Raw genomic sequence first — 14,225 nt, forward strand, 5'->3', positions numbered from 1 at the left:
GTCCACATTTATTGAACAGGATACACATATTGGATAAAAGTGCAAAAAGATACGGAACATATTTAAGTCAACTGCAAACGGATTGCTGAGCAGTTCAATTTAAATTTCTGAGCGGCAAAGTCGGCAAATGGTCTCAGTTGATCAGCAGAATGCTGTCGGGAACACAGCGGGGGAGATGTTTGTCAGTGTTTGGAAACACGCAGTGACCAAAGTTTCCTTCTGCATCAGAGTCTCCCACAGGCAGCTCGGCTTGGAAAGCTCTCACTGCATCACACATGTCCGTGATCACACGGCCCTGAAGCTGCAGGTTTAACAGTGAGATGCTTCGTTATGTCGCACAAACAGTCCAGCTCACATCGTCCCAGAGATCTGTGGTGTGTTTCCCTTTGCTTCCAAAAACTTTCATTTCATTCACATATTTAGTTACTTCCTCGAATGTCTTTTCCCGTGGTTGTGCCATGCATTGATTTACCAAAACCGGCGGGCCAGTTATGACAGATATGATATTTTCTCGCGGGCCGGATATAATTGCCTTGACTTTGACACCCGTGCAGTAAACACTGAAACGTGCACATAAATGAGATAAATAACGTAAGCGTTTAGTTTATTTAATAAAAGAGCACGTGTTCAATGCAACACTGATACCGCTATTAGTACTCGGAGACGTGTTATTCTTAAAAAATGCACGCATAAAGTTGCATTCAAATCTATTAAATATATGGCTCTCAAGGAAATACATAAAAAAATATTTGGCTTTTATGGCTCTCCCAGCCAAAAAGGTTCCCGACCCCTGATCTACAGCCTCGCCAGGGGCCACGAGATGCCCTGTTTCAATTGTTTTAATTTTATGTCCTTCACAAAGATATCAATTACAGCTAACACAATAGAAGCCAGTCATTTGCATGCAGCACAGTGATTGTGCAGCTTTATGTGGACAAAAACAAGCCTTTTTCTCCTGGTGCAGCTCTCACAATAAAACGACAAATGATGGAGCAGCAGCATTCGTGAATAATATGCAGAGCCAGTCGGAGCAAAGAGTTTATTTTCAGACTTTTGTCACGAGGCTCAATTACCGGCCCGAGTTCTGGGGGGGAAGATGCGTCTTCAGGCTACTGATCGACACGCCGATTCGTGTCAGCTCCCATATCTGAAGGCATTACTCCTCTGTGAGTCACAACATGGTGTGTTTGTGTGTGTGTGTGTGTGTGTGTATGTATGTATGTATGTATGTATGGATGTGTGTGTGTGTGTGTGTGTCTCCCACTCTCTCTTTTCAAGGAAGAGTCAGCAGTTTTAAGACAATTACCAAACTATTCTTTAATTAGGTAAGTTTATATTAAATAAACCATAAAACAGTTGATCCTGCCTCGTAAAGGTTGTGTATATCTGACATTTACGATGTGAGTTTGTGTGTCTTTGTAATAGTAAGCATTCTAAATGTTGTGTTCCAACAGGATGTGGTGCCGGCCGGATGCAAAACAAGTCCGTTGACATAAGTGCAGTCGATTCAGGAGCAGCCAAAATCTTGAAAAAAGGATTTCATCCAGGCCTTTACCTCTCCTGGTTAATCAACATCCAAACTGAGGCGTGGCAACATTGGGAGGAAATGAGCAACAATCTTTCTTAATCTCAAATTAAATTTGATGATGAATGATTATGCAATACCAGCGAAATGTAATACCTTCACCTGCATTGACTTGTCTGAAATGACTCAACTAAACTTTATATTACAAACTTCAAGTTGAATATGACTGAAGGAATAAGAGAGATGAGGGGACAGATTTATTCTCCTCAAGCAGGAGAAAATTCAGAGCCGTCCCGGATTTAATGTCCTGGTTACAAAACATGAATGCAAAGAATTCCTGAGCACGACAACAACAAATAACACCACAGAACAACATCAAAACACTACAGATACAACTATAAGCACTGACACAGCTACATATTTCTAGCACATTCCATACCGTCTTATTTGGGAGCACTTTGGACAGCTCAGTGTGCTCGGTGTCCTTTAAGATGGCATTTTAAAGAAGAGATATACAAATCTTAATTTGACACCCAGTTGATCTTCTTACATTATTTTAAATGTAAGCTAATCTACAGAGAGCTAAAAGCAATTAAAAAAGGGACAAAGATTCTGTATAATGGACAATTAAGAATTTATAAAACCACCAGAGCAAAATTTGTGTGACATCTCTTATTAACCAGGAGATGAAAAATGTATCCAAAATACAGAAGATGTTTAGAGGCTACCTAAGCAAAAAACAAAAGCCCTGTAAAAGCAAAGGCTTTTACAGGGCTTTTGTAAAAAAAAACAACTAGGCTAGCTTCTGCACAGAATGGCATTTAGGGAGCCACACAAGCAGCACACAGACACAGAGACATGAACAATGAGTGCAGAAAAACCCATTTGCTCCAAGGAAAAGAGAATTCAGTCTGGAGCGCAGGAGGGGAGGCTGGCAGTACAAATAATTCACATCCCCGACACAGACAGCGGGACAAATAAACTGGGCAGTGCTAGCAGGGAGGTATAAAGTACAATGAGGCAGGGGGAATTTGTGTGTGTGTGTGTGTCCTGGGAGGTAGCAGGGATGCAGGGTTAAAGCTGCAGAAGGCTCACTGAGAGCCAGCAAAGTGAGAGACCTGCCTGCTGTCGAAGACTGGCAGACAGAGGAGCAGATGACTATGGAGGAACACCAGGACAGAACAGAACAGACAGTCAGCCTCACCGAAGACGCTGTTGCACACACTGTACATGCAGGATACATCTAGAGGCGAAAGTCAGTTATAGGCCAATATTGATATTATAGGCGTACCAATGAAATAACCGCCCATGAGTAATGATGAAACAAGCCATGATTATCTGGTGATTGTTGCATATTACAAAATGTTATGGTTGGTTTAATAGCATAATGGGTGTGGCTTTATGAACAGGACACAATTTTCTTTCTATGACCGTCTATGACTGACCTAATTTAATGTAATACAGGAGAGCAAAATAGAAGAAAAGGCCTGCCAGTATGACACATTTATTTATTTCACATGCATTATTTGAAGTACTTTTGAGACAACGGAAAACAACTGACTTGATTATCATGGAAGGATAATATTAAAGAGGCATGTGCCTCATTGAATCAATAGCGCTCTTTGTGTACGATGTGTTCAAGTTAACCTCGTCAAACTAAAGGATTAGAGGTCACAGAAGTCAGGGCGGGTGCTGTACTGAAACATCAATGGCATGACAGGGAGGATTAGAGAAATAATGCACAAATGAATGGAATTTATGCTTCAGAGCATATATTAGGATGGGCTTATAAATGAACGGCTGGGAAATCCTCTGTACGCAGGATTTGGAGTTAAAATGGCTTGTTTGGTATTCATGAAAAACAAAACAGACTTCGTCCATAAAAGAGATATTTCCTTCTGCTGCATCGTCTGTCGCATAAATAACTGCAGTCAATTGTGTGTCATGTTCAAAACCAGCCTGTGTTTGTCAATCCTAAAAATCCAGAAAGATGGTATTTGCCTCATGCTGCAGAAATGTTAACCATCAATGAGTGTGCGTATTATACCGTATCGTGGAATGTCGCCCAGCTCGTGTGATGCCGTTCCCAGTGACGGATGACGGCAGGGTGCTTCCTCCATGCAGGTCTTCTATAGAGCGGCTCCAGGGCTTAGACTTATCCATAGCAGCCTCAGGGTTGTTCTCCACACTGTCTCCATCAAACCTGTCGCAAAACAACACATAAAATAAGAAACCAACACTGTAAGAACTTACTTGCTATTATTTGAAGACTGATTGATATTGTCATTTAAAAAACTATAAACTTATAAACTTTATTTAAAAACATAATGAAATATTCAACGCAGAAACCAGCTAACAATGTCTGGATAACATCCCTCTATAAAAAGGCACATGCTACTTGAGCTAGCAAAAAGTACCTTACCGTCAACCAATGGTCAAGCTAACAAACCTAGCTAAGACAGATAACTAGCTAAGCTAAGCAGCAAATAAACCCCCTGGGTTAAACCAAACAAACACAGTTAGCAGGCCACTTAGCATTCACTTTTGTCAATAACATCAGCAGCTAACATAGTTAAATATAAAATGTATATAAAAAGCTACATATAAGTCCCATATAGGCCTACTGTATATTCTATATTGGCCAAGAACTAATGAGTGCTGGCACAGGTGAAAATGTGCTCAACTCTAGTGCTAATGCTAGCATTTCAGGTTTTTGATTTAGACATAATAGGTAGGCTAAGCAGAGTGTCTCATGTTTTGTTGCACTTGGCAGACACCTTGGAAAGAGCTGGTAGTTACAGCGTAGCCTACCTGTTATGATCTATTTCAGTTTTTAGACTGGTCGTTTCCATGACTTTTATATGCTGCAGCGGTGGTACTGAGGGTAAACACACTTTTACGGCTAACCATTCATAATGTGGACAGACCATAATAACATATGGTGAAGTGAGGAGGGTGAATTAAAAATTTAACTGCAAGGCTCTTTGGCCCTGAACAGGAACCTTGTGACTGACTAATAATCACACAATCAATCTATGAATAGAAGCCTATGGTTGGTATAATACACAGTGCCAATGTGTCAGCAATGGGCCTCGAGTGACTCAGTGTTTCTAACGACCAGCAGCAGCATTAGTGGTGGTGGCGCTGCATCAGCGGCTGTGCAGAATAGCAGCATTGTGCAGGTTGTCAATTCTGCATATAGACTATAGTGATATAGGGAAAGAGCTGGTAGTGACTTACGTGACGGCATACTGTGCAAAAGAAAGATACTCCACCAGCACGTCCAGACCTTTGTTATCTTCATTTAAGAATTCTCGCACCCACCTGAAGAGAAATGGAAACATTTATCTCAACAAAAGTTGATCAGCACACAAACTCTGATTAAAATAAGTTGTAGAAAGTGTACACTTTAAAATACACCTGGTCAGCAATTAAACACGCTTTTATAGAGAAACTTGAAGAATTTGATATTATTTAGTCTCTTATCACTGATTCTTGAGAATTTGGATAAAACAGGTTTTAAATTTGAAAAAAAATAAATATATATTGTTAAGAAATCTAAACGTGTTATATATGTATGTGTTTATAGAACAAGGTCTCAGCAATTGAGCAATATTTCTGGGCAACCTCCTGATTTTGTAATGTTTTCATAAATGATGTGTTTTTCCTGTCATTGCTCAGTATCATGCAACTTTCATCATTAGCATTAAATATACAAAATAATAACTGTGGACATAAAAAATCACATTTTTAATTTCAAATAGACATTTACTTCAATACATCAACTGCATTGGAGGAACATATTGTAGTCGTATTCATTTAAAACAAAGAAAGTTCCATCTGACGGTGGTGACAGCGGCCTTATTACAACAAACTATTTGTTATGTACATGTTATCCTTCTGTAAATATTAACAATGGCCAATGGCAAGATAAAAACTACAGTACAACTGCAACGTTTTAAGCATGAATAAGACAGAAAACCTGACGGTGGTGACAAAAACTCACTTTCTGACATGTCATGCATGAGTTGTTTACAGCAGCCATCTTGTTTTCTCTCTGTTGCTAGCTGCCTCTAGCCTTTACTTAAAATGCATACATTTATGTCATAATATAAAATTATTATTTCTATACAAAAGAGACAGTGTTGACACATCATGGTTGTGACAGTAGCAACATCAATAAATATGTAAGAATTCTTGAACAAATAGCAAACTTACAGGAGCCTGAACGCTCTTGTAGCATTTAGCAGATGTGGAGGTGGACAGCGAGTCCTCAGGAGAACAGTTCATCATGTGGTCGCCTGATTTTTATTGCTTTTTTATAAATATCTGACAGTGTTGACAAAAACCTTGGACACATTTTGAGAAACCATAAAATAAAGTGAATATATTTGAACATTCATTGCTTTTAGTTTTAAAGAAATATTGGACTCTACTTTTCATTTGGTATATATATATATATATATATATATATATATATATATATATATATATATATATATATATATATATATTATACATTTTAAATGAGTTGTTCACAATTTATCGAATTGAAATGTCTGGGGACAACTGATTTTCTGGGTATTGGGCGACCATATAATCATATAATTTATTAAATTAAAGACAAACATATGAAAAAATGTTACATTTGTGCAAAAGACCCTCAGATGATCAACATTGATTATTTTAAATGAGAAAATGTTATAGCTTTTCAACGGAATTAGCACTTTCCTTAGTGGGACATGTTTTCGCCAAAGTCTCAAGAATCAGTGATTTGTTATCTGGAAATAAACCCCACCAGATGCTTCATATTTAATGGGTATCGCTCAACATCTTTCCATTTTTTCCCATTTTATTTTTATATATCGTTTTTACCACCTGCTCATGTCAACAAGTATCAATAATTAACATGACTAATAAATGACATGCCTCACAATCACGATAAAAAAAGACAAAAAATTTCACTGGCTGTTACAATAACTTTAAGATATTTTTGAGATTTGTGTAGTATAATGTGGAATAATACTGTGCAGGCTTTGACCATACCTGACCTTGTTTTCAGATTATTCACCCTCTCTCCCTGCATTTCTCCCTTTACCATGAAGAATTGTAATGACCCGTTTGACAGACTTCAAAGCTTTCTGGCTCAAAGCAGCAAAACATATCCCGCATGCATGTGTGTTTGCGAAAGCACAAGCATCGACACACACACGCATATACAGAATGTCATTATTGAGCCTGCCTGTTTTCTCTTGTTTCTGTTTATTCACATTCACACACGCACACGCACACACACACAGTTTCGAACTGTGGTAAAGCCAACCCTCAGAATGATCAAAAGCCCAGTTTCACCTTCCTTACCGGCACTGAAATGGGCCGCCCAACTCTGCATGCTTTCATTTTTTATTCTGCACAGAAAAGCCCTGCTTTTTCCAAGGGAAAGCTCCCTCTACCATTGGCATGTGCTGTGCTCCCTCCATATTTATAAGCAGTGCGAGTTGAATCACAGAACATCTTTATTTAATCGCATCCTATGAAGACGCTTTATACTGGAGCCCGACGGCTTCGACAGGCCTGATTGCTCAGAGATTAGAGAAATTTGCAGGGCATAAACATAACACAAGCAGGCAGACTTTTGAGTGGTACTGTGCTGATGAAGATGTAAGGTTAAACTGCTTTAAAAATCCACTAGCTGTTTCTTTATTAGCTCCCCTGTGGTGTAACTACATGGGAGCGAGTAACACTAACGAGACCGTCCAGTAAAGGGGTGCCTGGTGGGGCTTGTCGTGTTTTTAAAAAAGGGTTTGTTGGGCCACATGGTAATCATTACCACAGGACACTAACTAACAATCCTCCCATTCACCGCATGTTGTTGACCACCGAGCAACATGTGAGGAGCAGACAGGCAGGGAGCCGGAGTTATATTCAGCAGTGCTCGTATGGGGACAATCCACCCATTATTCACAGCCTACATGATCGCTATATTTCTCTGTTTCACCTCTGAAAAGAAGCAGTAATTATTCACTGTCTGAGTGGGTGACATCTTGCTCCCTCACCACCCCCCTCCCCGTACTATCTCAATCTCTCTCCCCGTCCTTCTGCCATTATGGTAATGCTTTGTCTAATCTAGATTAGGTAGATTATTTATGTAATCTAGTTTACCAACATAAGGTCTCTATAAGGAAATAATCCATGTAAACAACGCCTCAACTGATTTGCCAGACGGACATCCTCTCTGGCCGTGGTTGGAGTTTATTTTGGTCTGAAGAGCAGAATCTGATCGTCGTGTAAATAGTGTGTAGGAGTCTGAGAGACGTTGTTAGAAACATGAGATGATTTCTGTGAGAGTCAGTGAAGCAGACAAATTGAAATCAAGTAATATGCGTGTGGGAGGGAGAAAAAAACAACAAAGGGATTAAGAGATGTAGTTTAGATTGCGTGTGCGTGTATTTGAGGTCTGGTTGTGTAACCAGCGTATCTCTGCGGCTTTGCTGCCACAACAGTCTGTGGCCAGCAGACCCTCTCATGGCTGCCCCTTCCTGCCTTAGACAGGGTCTCCACTTCTCCTGTGACCGCCCACCTTCACCTTCTTCCCAGCTGCTAGCCCTCATCCTCATTCCTAACAAAGAATCCTGGGGTCTCATTTATGAATCACCCATTAGCACAGTGTTGTGCTCAAACTATGTACACATAGAATCCGATTTAAGATAGAATAAAACATTTAATCCGTCCCCATGCTGGATCTGTATTTGTTTAAATGTTGCTGTGATAAATGAGGCCCCTGGATCCTACAGATCCCAGAATGCATTAGTAATGCTGAGTAATCCATCACAGTCTCTAACTATCAGGATCTCTAATCACAGAGACAGGACCTATGATCTATAGCCAGACACACCACTGAGACATTGTGTGGCGCTCATTGAGATATGGATCAATATCAGCTGCAGCAGGCTGAGGCTTGTTACCCTGGAATACCTGGAATTACACACAAATACTCAAGTGTTTGTATCTGTTGTGAAATCATGATCTCTTGTAACATCTACAATAAGACCTCTTCCGGATGGCAGACATAAACACTGGTGTATCAAATTGTGCAGCAAGAAAATAGTGTTTTCCTTGTAGAGACCAGTCACGTGTCAGCTGCTTCAAACAATCAATCGATTCATCTGTTCTCCATCGCCACATGGCTTTCTGTGTAATATTAGGCCGGAGCACTGAGATGAATAGGGGATGGTGGTTGTGGTGGTGGTGGTTAATGTCAACGTCTGCGTCTCCGGGTGTCTGGAATGTCAGACTTTTCCCCCTGAATCTAATATAACCAGGTCCGGGACATTCAACACTACACAAGCTTCACACAATGCTGCAGTGGCTCACCCTATATGATTGGTCCGTAACGAAATTTCCAGTTCTCTCAAGACTTGGGTGGACTCCTGAACTCTCCGTCTGAATTTCTGAGGAAGGAAAAAAGGGGGAGTGATTTAATATTTCATCGTACCACAAGAACTGTAAATCATCAAGTGGTAGCATAGCAACATTTTGGCTGGAGAAACCTTGTTCTTATTGAAAGGTCAGACAAACAGACATAGACACAACCACAGTGACATACAAATGTGAAAGCAGGCAAGCCACGCACTGATTACAAAATAAAAGGTTGGGAATAGGTTTCTCATGAGATTTTTAAGTGGGCCTTTAACTTGCCCGTAACCATTCAACAGGCTAACACAGGCGGCGAGCTGACTCATTGGAAACTGAATATGTAGTAGTTGCTGTTATCTTGTTTGCTCACATTGGTTCTTTATGTAGCAGTAATCAATCCTGGTTGCACCGTGATAAAATCAAGTAACCTAATTGGTTACCTCTCAAGCCCGACCAGCACACCCATCAGCCACACACACACACACACACACACACACACACACACACACACACACACACACACACACACACACACACACACACACACACACACACACACACACACACACACACACACACACACACACACACACACACACACACACACTCTCTCTCTCTCTCTCTCTCTCTCTCTGTGTCCTGTTACTGTGGCTACCACTGTGAGAGTGTTAGTGTGTGAGCGATGTGCATGAAGGTATGAGCTGCCAGAGAATGAAATAGAAAGCAGAACAGAGAACATGAGCGGGCTCCTCTTTGATTTCAGACTCTGATAGGAGGTGATCTGCAAGACCAAACAAAAGGCCCTTCAGGCTGTTACACAACAGCAGCAACAAGACAAGTGAATGACCGGTGGTGATCAAACAGGAGTGGAAAATCCCAGATGAGAGGGCGTGAAACTGTTGTAGCAGAGAGGATACAACTTCTTATCCCATGTCAATAAAACTAATGAACGGTCCTATATTATGAAGAGAAGAGTTATTTAATGTTTAACTATTTCTTTATTCAGTGTTAAACATTATAGAGGCCCAGGCCACTCAATTTCTTTTACATTTGAAATCAAGCTGGAAGAATTAGTCAAAAATCCCTTAGTTTCAGCTTCTCAAATGTGATGAGTTGCTGCTTTTCTCCTCCTCACAGAGAGAGAAGAGGAGAGGAGAGGAGAGGAGAGGAGAGGAGAGGAGAGGAGAGGAGAGGAGAGGAGAGAGGAGAAGATATCCAAGTATCCACCCAGGGTTGGAGGGCCTGGTCACTTTCCATGATGCGTATGTATCAGGGAGGAAACAGAGCTCAGCCCTGTGTTAACCTATTATTAACATCCACAGAGAAGAGAGCTGTTCCCATAGCTAGGGTCTCTCTCTAGTCTGTGTCTTTGGGCTTGGGCGGTGTGTGTTTGGCACATGAGGAGATGAGAAACAGAGTGTTTTTATTAGGGAGGAGCCCTTTGTGTGTTTGTGTGGAAAGCAGAGCATATTTAGGGGTACTGCGCAGGCTCCCAGAGGCACCCCCCCCCCCCCTCCTTCTTCTTCTTCTTCTCCCACCAAACGCCCTACACTCCACACTTTAAGTACTACCAGCTGCAACACAGAGAGCAGGAAGAGAGAGGAGCCGACTGTGGGGGAAGAGGGTGAACACGGCATGAGAGGAAAAGAGAAGAAGAGGAGGAGACAGGGAGGGAGCAGTGAAAGGAGAAAGTGAGAGCAGAGAGACAGCACTAAGAGTGTGGAGGATTGGGGTGGGATTGTTGGTAGTGTGAGCTCAGGAGGGGTCATCCTGGAAACAAATCAATGGCTGATACATTCTTGGGGACTAGTTGGACTGGAGCTCTTCCTCCTTGGCTGCCTATTGGCTGGGAGCTGCCCAGAGGAATGCACCGGAGCCTGCCTATGGAAAGCAGAGGCAATGACCTCCAGCTCTCTCACAGCGGCACAAAGTGGCAATTGTTTTGAGTTTGAAGAAAAGGGGGATGGAGCAGGAATTTAGAAAGAAGCCCATAACTCTTTATTTTCCTCCGTGCTCTCTTGTGCTTCTTTTTTGTCTGTCTCTCGTTCTCTGTCCATCTCTTTCTCCCCTTCTACCTTCTCTCCATTATTCAGCCTTCCTCTTTCCCTCCCTCTCTTTTGCTCTTCTAACTTTACTCTCATGCCATTCCTGTTTCCTTGTCTACTTCAAGTCTTTGATCAAGGAGAGGAATAGGCAGAGGCCGCAATTCAAGGCAGGATGATTTTCCAAAATTCCACGTGTCTCGGCCCATGAGACTAAACATTAAAAACAAGATGATAAATAAACATAAAGAGGCTTGGGAATGCCTCTCAAAAGGTTGAGTGGTTTAATATAGACCCAACAACGAGTTATTCATGCAGCCACGGATGAGTTTCATCAAAAAAAGAGAGGATGAATGTCACTTAGATCAGCTGTGGTGGACTAACAAACATTACCTTTTGTCTAGTCTGTCTGAAGTCCTTCAGCCCTTGTTAAGTGATTACACCCAGAGAGCTTTACACACGGTCACCATCTCCTTCAAGGAAGACATTGGCATTTTGGTAAATACGCCTATTTGCTTTTTCCCAATGTTAGTTGAGAAGATTGATACCACTCTTGTGTCTGTATGGGAAATATGAAACTAGAATCAGGAGATGGTTAACTTAACCTTAGCTTAGCATAACAGACTGAAAACAGGTGGAAACAGCTAGCCTTGTTCTGTCCAGGGACGAAACAAATCCAACTACTAGTACCATTAAAGCTTATAGAATGTGTTGTTGTTACACTCCATGTTTTTGTATGGATATAACATGTTAATTAGTAAACTTTAGAGGTGGATTTTATTACCTTTGGATAGAGCCCGGCGAGCTGATTCCCCCCAGTTTTCCAGTCTTCATGCTAAGCTAAGCTAATAGTCTTCTTGCTGTAGCTTCATATTTACCAGACAAGCATGGGAGTGGAGTCGAAAGATTAATAAGCATGTGTCAAATTATTCTTTTAACATGGGACTGATCCTTTGAATCATCACATCCATATATTCCATACCGCACCAAAAACCACATTTATATACCAAGCATCAACCCGTAATCTCAAACTGACAGGGAAGTTTCAAGATGGACATACTGACGGCCACCGACTACCTCCCCTCAGGCAGTTAGACGTGCATTGCTCAAAAGCATTTCAGCAGTAGGTGTAGAAGCTGTGAAGAAGAACACTTATTCCATCTAGATTTCACATCCAGTCCAGATATTCAAACCAGCTGTCCACAAGTGTGCGTCTCTAACCTTGAGACTATTGCTGACCCGGCACAAACTGCCAAGCTTTATCCTTAACAGTGTTTTGTCTGCGTCAGTCTGCTTTCACTTCCCGCTCTTATCAAATCTCCTGTGTGTAATCTCTCAGGCATTGCATTAGGCATCAGAAGCACAGGAGTGTTGCCGTCTCAGAGACCAGTGGTTCCTCCCACAGGCCTATAAGATTAACTCAAGCAGCCCTTCTTCGACACCATTTGTCATGTTCCAACTGTCATTTCATTTGAAATGATTTTCTAACTATTAATTATATTGGTTTGGTCAGGTTTTCATCTGTACTGCTATTAGTAGAGAGGCAGAAGCTGGATGTTTCAACCACTTATCCATTACTTGAACTACCAACGGCTACTTTTGGCTAACTATTTCAACTGTTCCATTATTTGTAGCTATTTGTTTCAGCGATTAATCTATTACTTGTAGCAAACAGTTTACTTTTTTAGCTAACTATTTCAATTTGTATTTATTTTTAAGTCACTTTAAGCTGTTGATTTGTTACTTTGAGCTTCAACTTCTCTGCTTGCTAGCTAATTATGCTCACATATTGCAACACATGGTGTCCAGGGGTTATGGCTGACTAAATATGTAGATACATGTTTTTAATTAGTAAAAGCTGCTCCATAATCTTGCCATGAACTCCTGGCAAAACCGGCCGACCGAGGTAACATCATTAGGGAATCACTGTCCTGCACATCAATAATGCAGGTCTGAATCTATATCACCCGAAGATGTGCTGCATTACACATTTTTGCACTTTTCATCAAATCAAGCAGGAGAAATGTAATTCACCAACTCTGTGTCTGCGTATGTCCTGTGATTTGTAGTAGTTTATGTGCCATTGCTGTCCTCTTTTTGCCATTATCGCTCTTTTCATGCTGCTCTAGCTGGCTTATTGTGATGTAAAATCTCAACTCCAAACTGAACTATTCAGCGATTTGTTGTTATTCTGGCAAAGTTTATTGCTTAATTTGTTTATCACAGAGATCGGTCTCCCAACACTGCCCCCACAGCTCTCTCAGGCCAAAAAAGACTTCACTTTGGCAAAGCCTGAGAGTTGGCTGATACTTTGCTTCATGGAGCCCCTCCTCTTACTACCTTCTACTCCCTTACAGGGAGCCAGGGAAACAGATGACATAAGATCTGTTTGTCATGTAGCTAAGAAACTGCTGATATCTCCGGTTAGCTTCTGCCCGGCTGCAAGGCAATGTCAATGTGACAATTAGCAACCTAGATCCTTCTCTTTGACTGTCAATACTATTATTCTCTCCTCTGCCTTAAGTAACTAATAATTAGTTTTTTTTCTGTTGCTCTTCCTCACAGAGAGGTCAGAGCACGCTGTCAGACACAGAACAGCAGCACAAGGGATTGGTAAGGATGCAGTGTCTTGCTCAATGGCACTTCACCTTCAAACCTGGGCGTTACAGATAAACAACTCTCTCTGTTCTCAATAAGTCACATTGTTGACCGTTAACTTAAGTTCCCAAGCTGTGTGCTCCAGAAGCCCTGAGTGCAATCTTTCCTCAGCTGTAGGGATATCCTGGACAAGAGATAGAGACTCAGAGGGGAAGGAAAACTGCAGCAGTGGAACAGGATAGCATGTTAGCAAGGGCACTCACCTTCCTTGTGACTGCTGGGTCTAGATAGCTCCTCAGTTTTTGGAGGTACGTGTGAGGTGGGTTTTTCACTTGGAATCGCTCCTGTCAAAAACAAAAGAAAAAAAGAGTGAGATGAGCAAAACAAAAAGGAAAACAAGATGAGAGAATGAAGAGAATGACACACTTTCTCTGTTTTTCAGTAATAGTATGATTGTAGCTTTAATTTCAGGCAGTTCTGTAGTTTTTTATTTAATGATATTGTGTTTATTCAATGCGGACACACAGAATATAAAAAGACAAATTACACCCTCACAAGTCTGAACGCATTGCCGGTATACAGTAAACTGTTGTAAACTGAACAGCCATTGAGTCAATTACAGTCATCAGGAGTCATCCCAGATT

At 41.2% G+C, this 14,225-nt stretch overlaps 1 protein-coding gene across 6 annotated transcripts in view; it reads right to left on the reverse strand.

Moving 5' to 3' along the window:
- fmnl2a (formin-like 2a) overlaps window positions 1-14,225 on the reverse strand; it is a 50,678-nt gene that overhangs the window by 16,431 nt on the left and 20,022 nt on the right. For all 6 annotated transcript variants that reach the window (XM_029458487.1, XM_029458491.1, XM_029458492.1 and 3 more), the window contains exons 3-6: window positions 13,845-13,925; window positions 8,900-8,976; window positions 4,766-4,849; window positions 3,573-3,728 (exon numbers count right to left, since the gene is read on the reverse strand). In XM_029458487.1, the coding sequence (XP_029314347.1) occupies window positions 3,573-3,728; window positions 4,766-4,849; window positions 8,900-8,976; window positions 13,845-13,925 (398 nt within the window). The remainder of the gene's footprint in view (window positions 1-3,572; window positions 3,729-4,765; window positions 4,850-8,899; window positions 8,977-13,844; window positions 13,926-14,225) is intronic.

The sequence above is a fragment of the Cottoperca gobio genome, chromosome 21, assembly GCF_900634415.1.
Source record: "Cottoperca gobio chromosome 21, fCotGob3.1, whole genome shotgun sequence".
NCBI classification, from domain to species: Eukaryota; Metazoa; Chordata; class Actinopteri; order Perciformes; family Bovichtidae; genus Cottoperca; species Cottoperca gobio.